Below are 19,130 nucleotides of genomic sequence, written 5' to 3'. Positions count from 1 at the left end.
TTATAAGTTTTAGCTGGTGATTATCCATATTAATATTGATACATTTTAGTGTCTTAAGCCGATTAGTTTGAGCGCTTCTTATATTTTTTATTTATTAATTACAATATATTTATGTATCCAGTCTGGTTTATATATATATATCAGTATATCTTAAAACCAATGTATGCGTGAAAGGATGTACTACAACTATTAATTTGACTATGGGTTCATTTAAAGGGGTATGAGACCCATATTTTATCTTTTATGGTTCAGATAGAGCATGTAATTTTAAGCAACTTTCTAATTTAGTCCTATTATCAATTTTTTTCGTTCTCTTGGTATCTTTAGAAGCCAGACAATTTTTGGATCAGCACCTGGGTAGCACTTGCTGATTGGTGGCTAAATGTATTAACCAGTTGATAGACCTTTCACTGCTATAAAGTTCAGTTCAATTCTAGTTTGAAGAACAAACGGCTAGATTACAAGTTTTGCGTTATGATGCGGTACGGCTATACCGCTGAAAAATTGGCCATAGAGCGTGGAATGGCAGGTAACGCATATTACAAGTAGCTGCGGAATAGCTATACCACAAGCATTTTAGCCTTAACGCAACCTTCCATTACGCATTTAGAAAATTACGTTTGATAGTGGGATTTTCCATAGCGCCGTATTACAGGTTGTGCCGTCCGGCTAAAATGCTTGTGTTACAGCCTATACCGACACAATCCATTCCGTGATCTGAGAACTAAAATGCTACAAAGTTCACTAACACCCATAAACTACCTATTAACCCCTAAACCGCCACACTCCCGCATCGCAAATACTATAGTAAACCTATTAACCCCTAATATTCTGCCCACGCACATCACCGACTCTAAAATAAACATATTAACCCCTAAACCACCCCCCCCAACATTGCTTACACTATAATAAAGAATTAACCCCTAATCCTCCAGCCCCTCACATCGCATATAATAAACTAAACCTATTAACCCCTAAACTGCCAGCCTCCCACATCGTAAGTAATAAACTAAACCTATTAACCCCTAAACCGCCGGCCCCCCATTTCGCAAAACACTAAATTAAACTATTAACCCCTAAACCTAACACCCCCCTAACTTTACATTGTCTGAGGCCACGTCGTGATTGGAGGAAGCCAGATTCTTCCCTGGTGACATAAGAAGAGACTTGCGACGCGCGGGGGAAGCGCTGGAGCAGCTTCCAGAATAAAAGGTAAGTATTTTTACAAAAGCGGTGAAATGTAAACTTTGATGAATGAAAGTGCACTGATTCATCAAAGTTTACCTATACCTATATAACCTATATAGTTTACCTATATAACTATCTTAAAATAAATAAAAATTTACCTGTGAAATAAAAAAAACAACTAAGATTAAACTATAAATTAACCCAACATAACTATTGAAATAAAATAAAAAAACAACCAATTAAAAAACCTAAATTAGGTTTTTTTATTTTGGGGGGTTGGTTGAATGTGGGTTTTTTACTTTTAGGGGGGACTTTGTAATGTTTTAATGTAAAAGAGCTGTTTAACTTATGGCAATGCCCTACAAAAGTCTCTTTTAAGGGCTATTGGTAGCTAATTGTTAGGTTAGAGGGTGTTTTCATTTTGGGGGGCTTTTTTGTTTTTATAGGGCTATTAGATTAGGTGTAGTTTTTATTATTTTAGATAATTTCGTTTTTATTTTTCATAATTTTAGTGTGGTTTTTTTGTAATGTTTGATTTTTTTATTTTTTCGTAGTATTAGATTTATTTAAATTTGTATTTTAAGTTTTTTAATTGGTATTTTTTTTAATTTTATTCTAATAGTTATGTTAGGTTAATTTATAGTTTAATCTTAGGGTTTTTTTTCATTTCACAGGTAAGTTTTTATTTATTTTAAGATAGTTATAGTGTAACTTTTAATTTAAAGTTAGGGGGGTGTTAGGTTTAGGAGTTATTAGTTTAATTTAGAGTTTTGCGATGTGAGTGGCCGGAGGTTTAGGCATTAATAGCTTTAGTTTATTAGTTGCGATGTGGGGGGCTGGCGGTTTAGGAGTTAATACTTTATTATAGGGATGGCGATCTGGGGGACGCCGGTTTAGGGGTTAATAGGTTTATTATAGTAGTAGGAATGTGGGTGGGTGGCAGATTAGGGATTAATAGTTTTATCTATTAGTTAAGATGTGGGGGATGGCAGCTTTGGGGTTAATATGTTTATTTAGTGTTGTCAATGTCGGGGAGCAGCAGATTAGGGGTTAATCACTTTATTTAGCGTTGGTGATATTGGGGAGTGGCGGATTAGGGGTTAATAACTTTATTTAGTGTCGGTGATGTCGGGGAGGTGCATATTAGGGGTGTTTAGACTAGGGGTTTATGTTAGGGTGTGAGGTTTAAACATAATTTTCTTTTCCCCATAGACATCAATGGGGATGCTTTACGGCGATTCCGCGATCGCAGGTGTTAGTTTTTTTCTAAGACTCTCTCCCCATTGATGTCTATGGGGGAAAGCATGCACGAACACGTAAACTCAGCCCTTGGCTTTTGTGCGGTATAGAGCTTAACGCACCATAACGCACAGCACAAGGAGGTTTTTCAGTAACTCGTAATGGCAACACTATGGAAAGTGCGATACTGCTCATTTTATTGAGTTATTTATGCACCCGGTATAGCGCACAACTCGTCATCTAGGTGAAAGAAACAAAAAAAAATTAACATTACCCTTAGTACATATATAGAAGGGGAAATGTATCTAAAGACCAAACACGATTGCTTGCTTTAATTATATAAAATACATTTATCCTATCATTTACTTTATATTACTAATTTCTGATAATGTTAAAGGGAAGGTTTTTTTATCTATTATATTTACATGTATTTTACTAAATATTTTATTCTAAAAACTAGATTAAGTATATGATAGCACATAAATCTATGCAATAATTATGACTGCACATCTGAGTTTAGTGGCACAATATGATATACACTATATCATTAAGTGTATTTTCAAGATGACCTGAGAATATTTTCTGAAATACAAAATATTTGCAGAAGAGTAATGAGTGATTACAATAGAAATATGTAGGACAATAGACTAAGGGGCCTATTTAACAAAGGTCTGTCGGACCTGATCCGACAGACCTTGCTGAATGCGGAGAGCAATACGCTCTCCATATTCAGCATTGCACAAGAGCTGCTGGTACAACGCCGCCCCCTACAGATTTGCGGCCAATCGGGGGGGGGTCCATCAACCCGATGTCTGTCCTTCTGTCCACCAGAAACAGGGGGCCCTCAAGCTCCGTCCGGAGCTTGACAAATGGGCCCCTAAGAGTTTCCTTCACCAGAAGTCAATCAAGAAAAGTGTGGAGGGAAGAGGAAGCAGATACTGGGTACCCTACAATCATAGCTAAATCTGACCCAGACATTTTTATGAAATATATTATTATTCATGTACATTTATATGTGCCCTTTAAGGCACCTAATATATTGTTTGGTTCCCATGTGTTAGGGACAAATTTGTGCTTCTTGTTTTCTGTGTTATACTTTTAATAACTTTTTATCTTTTAGCAACCTTACAAAACTGGGAAATACTAATAAAAGGTAAGTGATCATTCTAATAATGTGTGTAATCAGTGCAATTAAATATAAAAACCATTCTTACCTCTCAACACAATCTGAAAGCCTAGAACAATGATTTGATGCGGGGGCATCATGTCCTCCAACTGCATATAAAAACCCATTGTATGTAGCAACACCAACTCCTCCTCTTCGCTTGGACATTGGTGAGCACATGCTCCATTTGTTAGTGTGAGGATCAAAGCATTCCATGGATTTGAGGCACGAGCCTCCGTCTCTCCCTCCAACAGCATATAATCTAAAAACAAATATTGAAGAAGGAAAGCAGAGTGTAAATTAGTTTATATATTAAGCAAAAATGTTCCTGAAATCCTGGCCAGCATTAGCTGAAACAGGGGAGATGATGTATCTCCATGAAAAGATTTAGGGGCCAATTTATCATAGTGCGAGTGGACGTGATACGATGTAGCATATCATGTCCTCCGCACATCGATAAATGCAGACAGCATACACTGTCAGCATTTATCCTTACACAAGTAGTTCTTGTGAACTGCTTGTGCAATGCCACCCCCTGCAGATTTGCGGTCAATCGGCTGCTAGCAAGGGGTGTCAATCAACCCGATCGTATTCGATCGGGTTGATTTCTGTCTGCTGCCTCAGAGCAGGCGGACAAGTAATGGAGTTGTAGACCGCTGCTTCATAACTTCTGTTTCCGGAGAGCCTGAAGACTCACGCAGAAACAGTGGCATCAAGCTCCATTTGGAGCTTGACAATTCGGCTCCATAATGTAAATTTGGGGCAACCCACTCTATTCCTCAAAGGCCAAATCACATAGAATTTCAAAGGCATTCATTGGTTTGTTAATCAATTGAACCATATATATTCCTATATTCTGACCAGTTTGGGAGCATTAAAGGAAATATTAACACTTGATCTAAAATATACGTAGCAATGCAAATCAGAACTCACTTCTGAACATAGGGGTCCATTTATCAAAGGTCAGACAGACAAGGGTCAATATAGCTCCACCTCTGTCAACCCAGCATCATGGCTAGTGGGCAGATGTATGCTGGCTGCATTTATCATTGCACAACACTAGTTAAAGGGACACTAAACCCAACATTTTTCTTTCGTGATTCAGATAGAAAATACAGTTTTAAACAACATTCCAATTTACTTCTATAATCTAATTTGCTTAATTTTCTAGATCCTTTGTTGAAGAAATAGCAATGCACATGGGTGAGCCAATCACACAAGGCATCTATTTGCAGCTACCAATCAGCAGCTACTAAGCCTATCTAGATATGCTTTTCAGCAAAGAATATCAAGAGAATTAAGCAAATTGGATAATATAAGTAAATTAGAAAGTTGTTTAAAATTGCACGCTGTTTCAAAGGCGCTCCAAAGCTGCATTCATAGCTTCTTAAATGGAGCCCATAGACTGGGCTTTGGTTAGCAATTTTTTTCATATCTTGGTGTATTTGCTTTTCATTAAAACAAGCTGTTAGTAAAAAAAATAGGTGCATATTTGTTTATTGCAACATAGTAGCTAATGTAAATTATGACATGAGAAAATGTAATTTAGACATATTAGCATTATTGAGAAAATACATGCATGGTTGTAGTGTAAACTAATATTAATGATTTTGTCTGCACACAATTGCAATTGTCATTCACGTTGCAATGGTAATTGTTCCTGCAAAATGGGACTACATTGTAATGGTATTAAGTGTTCACCACAGAATATTTTGCCAGGTTAGTGGCATTATGAAGTCTCCAGTTGGGGGCAGTGTAATACTTTAGAATATTATAACATTTTCTTACAAATGTTGCATAACCTATCCAAAGCACAAATCTATTGCATAGTTTAACATACATTGGTTTAATAATAATTTGTGCAACAAATATTGAATATATATATATATATATATATATATATATATATATATATATATATATATATATATCTAGATTGTAATTTTCCACAGGAATAGGGCCCTCAATTCCTCCTGTATGTGTTTGTAAATTTTGTCCTGTCTCTTACAAGTTTTATATTATTGTTTTATTTAAATTAACTGTATCCATGGACAGCGCTGCTGAATATGATGTCACTTCATACATAAAGTATTTTAATAATAATAATAATAATATATATTAGCTTATTATTGCAGTATATTAGCTACCGAATGGTCAGAAAAATCAGCTAGGTAGTATGTGCATTAAATACATCTAGATGAAGTCTTACCACACTCTTTTTGTACCCAAAAGTATAATATGAAGAAGATAATGACAGTTATAAATAATACATTGAAATGAAATTTATTAACAAGAGTTTACAAATAAGAAATGAAAATATAACAATATGCAGTAAATAATTGTAATGTTAATGGTTAAATAATGCAACAGGTGTGCTTATGTATTTAACAAACAAAAAAGCATGATGGATTAATACCTGAGGCTCTTAGACAAAGATGTGATATTGTAGCAAATACGTCTTTTAAATCACCTCTCCAAAATAATTGGGTAAAGAGAAAATAAGTAAATTATGGCATATTGCTATAATAGTCCTGGGTGACAAATTTATATATGCGCTTATTTGTGAAGCAATTTAGCAGTGTTAGGAAGATATATACTTATTCTATGAGATGCTGCAGCTTTTTAGAGTCATCTTGTGCTAACCCTATCTGGGCTGGGTGTAAACCAGCTATTGTGATTTAAATGGAAAACTTTAATGTGTAAATATAAATTCACCTAAGACATGTATTTGCATATAACAACCAAATATTAAGCAATGCAACATTATTTAGTATTAGTGTTTCTCTAAACAGGCAGAATAGTTATGCAATAATTACGTTACTATCTGTATGTATATATATATATATATATATATATATATATATATATATATATATATATATATATATATATATATATATATATATATATATATATATATAAAGTCTATATAAAACAATATAAAAATGCCACTAAAATCCAAAAGGATTGTGATCTATCATTCCTTATATTCTTCCTAAAAATATCTTTAAATAATAAATGCAATAATAATCATAATATAAACACATTTAGCTATGTTTAAAAAGGCATGGAAGGTTAAGGGGGAAAAAAATGGTTCAGACAGAGCGTACAATAGAAAAAAAATACTTCAGTTATCTAATTTACATGTTTATTTTAGTATTCTTTGTTTAAGCTTATTCCCATGCTCATGAGTCTACCTAGGTATGCTCTCAAGGAAAGGAACCTGGGTCACTCCAGCACCAAAATACCAGGCAATTCCTTTCTGAACAAGGAACACAACAACCCCAGACAATCATTTCAGCCTTTATTGGGCCTTGTCAGTGAGGTGCAGCCATATTCCTCTAAGCACACTGAGCAAGGAGTCCATGTCTGGTTGCCCCTTTATATATATCTATATATATCTCTAACTCTTGATTAAAATTGTGTCAGCAATCTATATTAACAATGATGTGTACACTTCAGACTGAATAATGCAATATAGTATGGAGGATAAAAGACAGACTTGTGTTAGTGTATCAATGTCTGTCAATGTCTGTGTGTGAATAACTATACCACCCAGAACATAATCATATTTCTTTGAATATCAGCATAAGAAGCAAGTAAAAAAGTGCAGATTACATTTATTTGTGATAAATAATAAGTAACAACCAGTATATTTACAATGTGCACTGATACAAAAGCCTGCAATTATAGCAGTTTCAATGCTTCTTGTAGACTAAACAGTATGTCACTCAATAGATTGTTGTTTATTGTCCATCCACTCATCCCTCCACAAAATAACTTAACTACTAGTGTTTTCCACTGTAGCAGAGGACTCTGGGTAAAGATATGCAAATGAGCAACAGAATGCCTCACCTTTATCTGCTTCAAGTATCTTCAAGTATCTATTTTTAAACCACTGATTCCTTTTTAGGCAAAAATGTGAATACTTCAGCAAATAAAGATGGGACATATGGGCTGATTTATCAATGTCTGTCCGACATGATACGCTTTAGCGTATCATGTCCAACAGACATCGCTGAATGCCGACAGCATACGCTGTCGGCATTTAACATTGCACAAGCAGTTCTGGAGAACTGCTTGTGCAATGCCGCCCCCTGCAGATTCGCCGGCCAATCGGCCACTATCAAGGGGTGTCAATCAACCCGATTGTATAGGATCTGCAGACCAAAGCCTCAGAGGCAGTGGACCAGTTAAGGAGCAGTTGTCTTAAGACCGCTGCTTCATAACTGCTGTTTCCGGCGAGCCTGAAGGCTTGCGCAGAAACAGGGGCATCAGGGGCCATTCGGCCCTTGATAAATTGGCCCCATGTTGTCTATGTGCATATCTTTACCCAGAGTCCTATTCTTCTATGGAAAACATTGGTAGTTCCAGGTTTTCTATGAAGGGATGTTCAGATGGCCTGGATGTTCAGATGGCCTGTACAATCTATTGACTTACACTTAAAGGGATATGAAAACCAAAAATTGTCTTTTGTGACAGAGCATACCATTTAAAAAAGTTTCCTATTTACTTATTTTATCATCTTTACTTTGTTCCCATGGTATTCTTTGTTGAAGTGATTCCTAAGTAGGCATCTGGAGCACTACATGGCAGGAAATAGTACTGCCATCTAGTGCTCTTGCAAATGGATAACATTCTTGCAAACCTGCTGCTATATAGTGCTCACTCCTGCGCTTGTGTCCATGCTTTTTAACCAAAAATACCAAGAGAACAAATACAATTTCATAATAGAAGTAAATTAGAACGTTGTTTAACATTGCATGCTCTATCTGAACCATACAATAAATATGTTGGGTTTTAACGCAGAGAAGAAAGTATTTTTTCTAATATTTTTTTACTCATTAAAATTTAAATGGTGACTGATTTGGAGACTAAACATGACTTACTTGTTAAGTAAAATCTAAATAGATGAGTTAGCTGATATGGAAGATTGCTCTATCAAACTCTTTGAGGAACAAGCCTTTGATATCATTTCATTTATATTTCTTTTTCATGCCTCCAATAGGAATTGGACACAAATTATGAAGAACTATTTGATATATAGAGATATAAGTATGGAGGAGAATTCATACAGTGTTAAATTATAAAATCTCCAGGTATCTATCCATAAGGGGTAACTTACACTTTACATTAATCCAATTTTTAAATAGCGGAACAGATGGAAAATGTATTAATATTATAATTAATTTCTCTGGATATAAATTAGTAAACTTTATTACATTTCAGACATTGGGCTCCATTTAGCAAGCTGTGTATGTAGTTTTGGTGCGCCTTCCGTTCCGCTCGCAGAGTCACTTTATCAATTAATCAAAGGCACTGGTTTTCAAACCTGTCCTTTCAGGATTAACCTGGTGAGAGCAGATACAATAACCATGTTTACTATTCAGCTGATTATTTCACCTGTGCTCTAGTTCAGATATCCTTAAAATCTGAAGTGTTAGGGAAGCCTGGTGACAGGTTTAAAAACCAGTGATCTAAGGGAAACTCAATTTCAACTGATAAATAGAGACTACTTATCTGTAGAATGGGTGGTAAAGTAGTGAAAATATATTTTATATCCATACGCTAAATGTTCCATATTAGAACCTAGTATTCATTATATTTAGAACTGTCCAAAAAGTTGTACATTTTTTAGTAAAATTTCATATTTGTATCTAATATAGTTATAAACAAAATTAATTTATCAACACATAAGATCTTTTTTGTTAATCCAATAGTAGGTAGTAAAAGGGAGAAAAAGTGAATATTTAAAAACTGGCTCGATAGAACATCTCCTTCTATTAATATAATTGGATAACAGCTGATCAAAGAATATTCTGATTGGTTGGCAGATGAATCTGCCAGTATGTAAACAATTTAGTACTATTAGAACCTACATTGATGAACTTTCAATAATGGTGTAAAGGAGAAAAGTTCAAGCCCGTGGACATAATGGCATACACTACTCATGGGAAATTTATGTTTTTTTTAATGTTAATGTTAATATTATGTCGAAAGGTATAAAATATGAAATAGTACTGCATTTTATTCTCTGTTATTTGCATTTTTAATTCCCCTTTTGAATTTCATTAAAGTATTAAACATTATGCGCTGGTAGATTTTAAACTTTACTATTGAGGACTATACTAAGGACATATATGTGCAAAAGGAAAATGAAAAGGGGCTAAACCATCTTTAGAGCAGCAATGTACTACTGTGACCTTGCTGAATATGTCTGTTGAGCAAACATCAATAAGCATATCTGTGCCAATCAGCAGTCAACTCCCAATAGTGCATAGAGACTACCTGGATATGATTTTCAGCAAAAGGAACCAAGAACATATATTACATTTAATAATACAAGTGAACTGAAAAGTCTATAAAAATTGCACTCCTTCTGAACCATGAAAATGTAATTTTGTGTTTTATGTCCCTTTAAAGGGACAGTCAACTCCAAGATTGTTATTGTTTAAAAAGATAGATAATCCCTTTATTACCAATTCTCTATTTTTGCACAGCCAACATGGTTATATTAATATACTTTTAACCTCTGTGATTACCTTGTATCTAAGCCTCTTCTGACAGCCCTTATCACATATTTATTTATTATATAATGACTTGCATTTTAGCCAATTAGTGCAGTGTCAGCCACAACTCCAAGGAAGAGAGCATAATGTTATCTATATGACACAAAAAGGCGCACACGGCAAGACTCAAGTGAAGAGCTTTTATTATAAAATGCTGCACACGCAAAACAAATTGCACTTACTAGATTAAAAAATAAAACGAGCATTCAAGTGGAGCGCTGTGTTCTTACAGCTACCTTGTCTCACACGCCAGGCATAGTTGGTCTGCCTTTACCCCCTGTAACTTGCCTCTTGAAGAAGCCCGGCCATAGATTGGGGGAAATGCGTTATGCTCTGCATATCACCTGGAGGTGCTAGTGACTCACAAGCTGTTTTTGTCCCCATGAGTTACAGAGTTTTGGCAGAGGACCTGGAAACTGTGCCCGACGTTGTTTGTAGCTGGGTAAAGGCAGACCAACTATGCCTGGCGTGTGAGACAAGATAGCTGTAAGAACACAGCTCTCCACTTGAATGCTCGTTTTATTTTTTAATCTAGTAAGTGCAATTTGTTTTGCGTGTGCAGCATTTTATAATAAAAGCTCTTCACTTGAGTCTTGCCCTGTGCGCCTTTTTCTTCTTTTCTTTTCTATGTTATCGCATCTGAGCTAAGGTCCTGGAACACCTGGCTGGACAAAGGCGGCACGGACACGGCATCATAAATGCATCTGTTACCAAAAATAATATTCCCTAAAATTGCATCAGGAGACTTATATACCATTTTTTATTACACCGTTGGGTCCTATCATAAACTGAAGATTTCCAAGCAGACAGCTCCTCCAGACTTCATATGTTGACCCTTGTATACGGGTAACCCTATAAAGGTACTGTAAAAACACTGTTAAATACAGTTAACCAAAACATCAGGAACTGTATCAAGAAGTACAACCTTGCCTTATGATCTTTTAAGATTTAAAAAATTTTAGGATTGTAATATTTTAACATTAATATTTACATTTTTATTCTGGTACGGTTTTTTAACATAAGAGAAGGTATAGAATAAGCATATGTGAAGTGTGCATTTTATAATTATAATTATTTGTTATTCATTTTGTGTGGCCACATATATTAATAAGATTATATTAATAAGATAATATCTTTTTAGGGTCAGAACCTTAGCGTAATTCATTTTTCTTTTGTTCATATTATCTATATGACACACATGAACTAGCCTTGTCTTGTTGTGAAGAGATAATAAAAAAGCATGTGATAAGAGGCTGTCTGTAGTGGCTTAGAAACAGGCAGACATTTAGAGGTTTACATGTTATAAAGTATATTAATATAACAATGTTGGTTGTGTAAAGATGGGGAATGGCCCCCTGGAGGAGAGCATCGACGGAGGGGATAGTGACCCCCCCATCATAGCAGTGGAGCGGTCCTGGGGTTCATAAGAGCCCCGCGGAAGTAGCTCATCCTCTGTTCAGTCCCTGCAACCACAAGGCGAAGTTGGTTCCAGGGCTTGCGGTTGCAGAGACTGTGAGGATGAGCGATCTTGCAGAGGAAGTGCAGCGGATAGCGGAGTCAAGAGGCCTGGCTTGGCTGAAGTCTTACCTGGCTGCGGCACATCTTCCTGGACCAGAACCCACGGCGGCTGATGGCGGGACGACACACGGCAGGCCACAACGGCGGTCGAGGCCTCCGGAGCGGCTGTCCCCTGACCACGGGAAGAGCAGGAGGAGCGGAAGCGGCGCTGGGCATGAGCAGACGGATCCTGAGCCCAAGCGCCGGTCGGTGAGAGGAAGAGGCGGGTCGCAGGAGGCATCGCGTACGACGGCTGAAGAGGCCACGAGGAAGACGCCAGTCGGGAGCAGCAGGACGGCAGGTAAGGCCGGGCGTGGGGAGGGGCTGGGCCTCGATCATGAAAAGAGTGGGCGGGTGCCGGCGGCCACAGTGAGGAGGCCTACAGCTCTGGGGACCAGCGTTACGACGGGGGAGGGAGCTCCCCTGGCCACTTCATCGCTGAGGGAGCAGGGAGAGGAGACAGAGGAGCGACATGGGTGTGCTCCGGTCCAAGGGAGATCACGGGCTGGCCAAGAGGGTTTGGAAAAGGTGGCGGTAAAGGGGCTGGGGAACCCAGGAGTATGGGGAATGAGACTCCTGGGGGGGGGTGCTTGAGAGTACAAGGGGGCACAATGAAGGGGTAGTAGGGGGGAGTCCCGCATCCGGGGCGCCCGGAGGGATAGTAGTGGAAGCTCAGAGGGGGATAGGTAGGCAGTCAGTGGGTCGGTTGGGGGGAGCTGATCCTGGGGGAGCAGGAGTTAGTGGGGCATTACCAGTGAGAGGGCCCCATATTGGGGGAGGGGGAGATGGTAGCAGGTACGATAGGGGGGGTAAGGGGGAGGGGTAGAATGCTGGGAAGGGGGAGCTGCACGTCAGGGCAAGGTGTTCCTGGGGGGAGGGGGGGGAGAGGTTTAAGCAGGGTTCCTAGAGGAAAGGGGAAGGGAAAAAGGGGGAGGGGGTAGAGGAGGGAGTGACATTAGGACTGGTCAGGGCCGTGATAATGTGTCCAATTTATTTTCTGCAGGTGGTGAGGATGAGCTGGAGGGGCAGAGGGGTGGTGGGGCAGATGACTCTGCTGAGGCGACATGTCAGGACCTGGATGAAGACGCACTGTGGATAGATTATTCCTACAGTGATCTGGAATCGGATGGTCCTGGAGAGGGACCTTCATCTGGATCGGTGGGCACATGGCAGGTAGGGGACCTGGCCGCCTTAGAGCAGCTGATTAGATCCTTGGGGGCCGGGGGAGGTGGGCGGGAAAGTAGAGGGCGGAGTGTGGAAGGTAGGATAGGGCTAGGGTGTAGGGAAGGGAGTATCAGGAGTGGGGGGGGGGCGGGGAGCAGGTTAGGGATCTCACTGTCTCCTCTTTGCAGACACGGCCTCGGGGGGAGGACCCCCTAATGCGCCGCAGCCCAAGAAGGTCGGGAGCTGAACGGCAAAGGGAGAAAACCCGGTCGCCCAGGGAGAGAACGCAACGGCGGAGGGAAAGGCGTTCGCCCATGTGGGGGAGGCTCGATAGGTCACAGACCCAGAGACAAGGAGACTAGGCCGCAGCCTGAGGCGGGGACAAGGATAGCAGCGGAACCGGTGGAAGTAGTGAGAGCTACGATGGTGCCCGCAAACAGAGGTGAGGGTGCTAGCACTGATACGGGCGTGGCTGGAGGTGTGCATGGATTAGGTGTGCAAAACATGATGAGTGGTATGAGGGATCTGCTTACGCAGTTCGAGAGACGTCTGGCGGGGCAGCAGGGGAATGTTGCAGCAGCGTGGGGTGTAGGGGGGACAACAGTGGGGGTGAGTCAGGTATCGGGACCTGTGGGGCAAGGTCTAGGGGGAACTGCGCCGGTGTCAGGTGGGACTACTGCTACTGGGGGAGTGTTGAAGGTGCCTGAGAACGCGTTGAGGAGACCCTGTCTATGCTCGATTGGGCCGTTGGGGATCCATCTCACTCAGGAGCTTAAGGAGAAAATATGGAAGAGAGAGTTCTTGGAAATATTTACTCTATTACCATTGGAACAGGTGCTCAAGATAAAAGAAGATACGAAAGGCGACAAGGAGAAGAAGGAGGAGGACGAAAGGAAGAAGAGATATCATAAATTGCCAAAAACTCTATCCAATTGGTCCAAGGCATTCTGTATTTTGGCGGCGGTGGTGGGCGAGGGGACGCGGAACTCTTGCTTACGGGTTTTAGCTCGGGGTTCTGGATCCCATTCGTGGACAAGCAAGGGGTTCAGATTTCAGGGAATTTGAAGTCGGCAAAGGATTTGCCGGAGGTGGTTCAGGGGAAAATTGATAAAGAAGTAGCATTGGGGAGAAAGGCTGGCCCCTTTTCGCACCCGCCTTTCCAAAATTTGAGGGTATCCCCGCTTGGGGTCGTTCCCAAAATGGCGGTTGGGCAATTCTGCATGATCCACCATTTATCATATCCGAAGGGGTCTTCGGTCAATGACGGCATTGACCCCGCGATAACAGCAGTGAGGTATGCATCTTTTGATAAGGCGATAGGGTTGGTGAGGGAGGCTGGCGTCGGTGCATTGATGGGGAAGGTGGATGTGGAGGCTGCCTTTCGGCTTTTACCAGTGCACCTGGTTTGTCATCACTTGTTGGGTTGCTCTTTCGGGGGTTACTTTTATGTGGATCTTTGTCTCCCAATGGGGTGCTCCATATCGTGTGCATACTTTGAGAAGTTCAGCACCTTTGTGGAGTGGGTTGTAAGGCAGCGTTCAGGGTTGTCATCGGTCGTCCATTATTTGGACGACTTCCTATTTGTGGGAGCCGCTGGGGCGTCGGATTGTGGGAAGCTAATGGACCAATTCTTCAAGGTGGCCAATGAATTTGGAATCCCAGTGGCACACGACAAAACCAAGGGTCCTTTCACCACATTGAGTTTTCTGGGAATTGAAATTGATTCCATCCGGATGGAATGCCGACTGCCTATGGACAAGCTAATTGACCTAAAAGGAGTCATAGCAGGGGCACTCAGGAAGCGGAGGCTTCGATTGTGCGAGGTCCAGTCATTGGTGGGCAAGCTAAATTTTGCTTGTAGAATAATCCCAGTGGGGAGGGTTTTCTGTAGGAGACTCTCCATGGCCACGACGGGAGTTGCGGGCCCTAAGGCATGGATTGTTTTGGGAACAGACCTGAAGGATGATCTGAGAATATGGTTATTGTTTTTGGCTGAATTCAATGGGCGGGCTTTGGTCCAAAGTAAAGCGGTAACCAATGAAGAGTTGCACCTGTTTATGGACGCATCGGGGTCCTTAGGTTTCGGGGCTTACTGCCAGGGGAGCTGGGTGGCCGGAAAATAGCCAGCCAGTTGGGGCGCAAAGGGTTTGACGAAGAATCTGGTCTTTTTGGAGCTGTTTCCACTTCTGGTGGCAGTAAGGGTATGGAAGGATAGACTTCAGGATAGGAAGGTTGTGTTCCATTCGGACAACCTGGGGGTAGTATTTGTGGTTAATAAACTGACGTCTTGCTCCCTGCCGGTGGTTCGCCTGCTGAGGCTGTTTGTGCTGGACTGCATGAGGATGAATGTGCTATTTCGCGCTGTGCATATTCCAGGTTATTTGAATACTGTGGCTGATGCTCTTTCTCGCTTTCAGTGGGAGAAGTTTGGGGAAGTGGCACCAGGAGCGGAGAAGGAAGGAACCAGTTGCCCACCGGACTTGCTGGAGCTGGAGGTTTGGAGTTAATCAGAGTTGCAAGGGGGCGTTAGCTCCAGGTACGTGGAGTGCTTATGTTAGAACATGGAGGCAATGGTTGAAGGTCCTGTTAGACAGGGGCATAGTGGCGTCTAGGGAAGGATGGATTCAGGGTTTAACGGCATGGATTGGGGAATGGGGTGTGAGAGGGCTCTCGAGGGCGTTGGTGAGGAGGAATATGGCAGCTTTGAGGTTTTTGTTTAGACTGTTGGGATGGGAAGACTTGACAAAGTTGTTTCTTATCCAGTTAGCGGTGAAAGGGATATGTAAGAAAAAAGTGGCGAAGGACAGTCGTCGCCCTATTGGTTTTCAGCTCCTGCTGAGGATCTTAGCAGAGTTGGAAGCGGTGTGTACCTCAAGGTTTGAGGTCTTATTGTTCAGGGCGGCTTTTACGACAGCATTCTTTGGGGCTTTTCGGGTATCGGAATTGGTTGGGGCGAATAGAAGAGATGTGGGGGGCCTGCAGGCCAGGGATGTCTCCATTAGGGACAAGGTGGTCTGGATTTGGCTGCGGGGGTCCAAGACGGACCAGGAGGGGCGGGGTAGGTTGATAACGCTGGGGGAGGCACAAGGGGCAGGATGCCCGGTAGCCAACGTAGAGGCATTTTTGGAGATCCGGCCGGATGCTCCTTTGCCGTTGTTTGTTGACAGTAATGGCTTGAGTTTATCTCGTTTTCAGATTTTAGCGGTGCTTGGGCTTGGGTTTCAAGGCGGAGGAATTTGGGACGCATTCATTCCGGATTGGGGCTGCCACTGAAGCTGCCAGTTTAGGGCTGGGGGAGAGCGTGATAAAGAGGATTGGTGGTTGGAAGTCTGGATGTTTCCGTTTGTATGTTAGACCAGACCTGGTGGCCTAAGTATGCTCTTTGTTTTATTGGTCCTATACAATGTTGGATAGTGGGCCATTCCTATATATATTTGGCCCGGAAGGCAGCGGCAGTGATGGATGAAGGTGCTCAGTTGAAGTTTCAGGAGGAGACAGTATTTTTACGTTGGCTGGGGGTTAGAGGACTAAGGTGGGACCAAGTTCTTAGGAAGGCGGTAGACCATGCTAGGTTGTTTCAGCCCCCAGATATTTTGGTCATCCACGCTGGGGGCAATGATCTGGGGTTTTCGTCCCAAAAAGACTTGATTGACAAGATTAGGAAGGATTTGGGGAGATTGAGGGAGCTATTCCCTTGGTTAATAATTGTTTGGTCGGACATTGAACCCCGATCGGTCTTGCGGGTGGTATGGGATTTCAGGAAGTTGGAGTCCTCTAGGAAAAAGATTAACAGGACAATAACCAGTTTTGTGGGCAGAATGGGTGGTTTTGGCATTCGCCAAGTAGAATTTGAAGGGGAGACAGGTCGTTGTTTTTTCTTGAAGGATGGGGTACACCTCAATGAGGTGGGCTTGCACCTCTTTAATTTTAACATCAAAGAAGGGGTGCAAAAGGCCTTAGCCCGGGTGGGGGTGGCTCGTCGGTGACGAGCTGTGGCGGGGGTGCTTGTCTTTTCAGTAGGTTAGGTAAATGGGTACCTCCCTAAAGAGGCGGGAGATAGTTTGGGGAGATGTACCTGGTGATATGCCAGTGGAAGGTACAGCTCTGTGGGCAAGCAACCCAGGTTATGGGGTTTATTGTGTTAATGAGTTAAAGTATTTGTTTAATATGTTATATTTTATAAAAGTTTTAATAAATGCGGGCTACGGCCTTTACACCCACTTGTGTGTCTAGTATCATTGAAGCGGAACGTATGCATAGTATGGGGTCATGGCCCCCTGGAGGAGAGCATCGACGGAGGGGATAGTGACCCTCCCCATCGTAGCAGTGGAGCGGTCCTGGGGTTCATAAGAGCCCCGCGGAAGTAGCTCATCCTCTGTTCAGTCCCTGCAACCACAAGGCGAAGTTCCCTCCCTCCCCTTTTGAGGCTAGGAATTCACTGCTGGGGGGCGGGGGTGCTTGTCTTTTCAGTAGGTTAGGTAAATGGGTACCTCCCTAAAGAGGCGGGAGAGAGTTTGGGGAGATGTACCTGGTGATATGCCAGTGGAAGGTACAGCTCTGTGGGCGAGCAACCCAGGTTATGGGGTTTATTGTGTTAATGAGTTAAAGTATTTGTTTAATATGTTATATTTTATAAAAGTTTTAATAAATGCGGGCTACGGCCTTTACACCCACTTGTGTGTCTAGTATCATTGAAGCGGAACGTATGCATAGTATGGGGTCATGAGTAGTAAAAGCATTATCTATCTTATTAAACAATAACAATTTTAGTGTAGACTGTCCCTTTAATGAAAGTTTACATGGCTTAAAGGTAGTCAAGTCAAAATTAAACTTCCATAATAAGTGTATGCCATTTTAAACAACTTTCCAATTTACTTTTATAATCAACTTTACTTTGTTCTCTTGGTATTCTTTGTTGAATGCTAAACCTAGGTAGGTTTATAAACTGATTACTAAGCTGTTGAAGGCCGCCTCTTATCTCAGTGCATTTTGAAAGTTAGACAGTGCTAGTTCATGTGTGTCATATAGATAACAGTGTTCTCATTTCCGTGGAGATATTAATGAGTTAGCACTGATTGGCTTAAATGCAAGTCTGTCAAAAGAACTGAGATAAGGGGGCAGTCTGCAGAGGCTTAGATACAAGGTAATCACAGACATAAAAAGTGTATTAATATAACCGTATTGGTTATGCAAAACTGGGAAATGGTTAATAAAGGGATTATAGTAAAATGTCTAAAACATATAACCCTCAAAAAAAATTAAACAAGCAATTAAAATATAAATCTCTAAAACATTTATCCCTCAGAAAATGTAATATTGCTACTTATGATATCCCTCATTGATACAGAAGGGTCTAACCATATGTATAAAAATTGATTTCAATTTATAGTAAGATGTATTTGGCTTACAGGGTATGCCTATATTTAGCTATATTAACTTTAGATAGTGAGAACAAAAAAGTGTCTTATCAATCCTGATACCAGCTTATTTAGTCCAATTTAAATGGACTGAGGTCCAATTCTGAATTGAATCCTTTCGGGTGAAGGGTTCCCATATTATATATATATTCAGCTTCTTTTTTCAATAATAATTTTTCAAAATTACCTCCTCTCCATTGTTTTTTCACTTTTTTAATGTCCCAATATGATAAATCATTGACATTATTATTGTGTACTTGTCTAAAATGTTCATATAGGTGAGTCTCTTGTTCTCCCTTTTCTATGTTCCATAGGTGTTCTCGAGTCCGTGTACGGAGACATCTAGTCGCTTCACCTAAGTAGATGTCTGCGTACACGGATTCGAGAACACAATAATAATGTCAATGATTTATCATATTGGGGCATTAAAAAAGTGAAAAAACAATGGAGAGGAGGTAATTTTGAAAAATTATTATTGAAAAAAGAAGCTGAATATATATATATAATATGTGAACCCTTCACCCGAAAGGATTCAATTCAGAATTGGACCTCAGTCCATTTATATTGGACTAAATAAGCTGGTATCAGGATTGATAAAAACACTTTTTTGTTCTCACTATCTAAAGTTAATGGGGCCCACTTATCAAGCTCCGAATGGAGCTTGAGGGCCCGTGTTTCTGGTGAGCCTTCAGAGTCGCCAGAAACACAAGTTATTAAGCAGCAGTCTGAAGACCGCTGTTTCATAACCTGTCCGCCTGCTCTGAGGAGGCGGATAGACATTGCTGCAATTCAACCCGATCGAATACGATCTGGTTGATTGACATCCCCTGC

At 41.0% G+C, this 19,130-nt stretch overlaps 1 protein-coding gene across 1 annotated transcript in view; it reads right to left on the bottom strand.

The window, feature by feature from the left end:
• KLHL4 (kelch like family member 4) overlaps nt 1-19,130 on the bottom strand; it is a 337,217-nt gene that overhangs the window by 11,367 nt on the left and 306,720 nt on the right. The window contains exon 9 of the mRNA XM_053699353.1: nt 3,642-3,854. Within this exon, the coding sequence (XP_053555328.1) occupies nt 3,642-3,854 (213 nt within the window). The remainder of the gene's footprint in view (nt 1-3,641; nt 3,855-19,130) is intronic.

This window comes from Bombina bombina, chromosome 1 (genome assembly GCF_027579735.1).
Source record: "Bombina bombina isolate aBomBom1 chromosome 1, aBomBom1.pri, whole genome shotgun sequence".
Lineage (NCBI taxonomy): Eukaryota > Metazoa > Chordata > Amphibia > Anura > Bombinatoridae > Bombina > Bombina bombina.
Note: the sequence above shows the minus strand (reverse complement) of the source record. Positions and strands in the feature narration are given on the sequence as shown.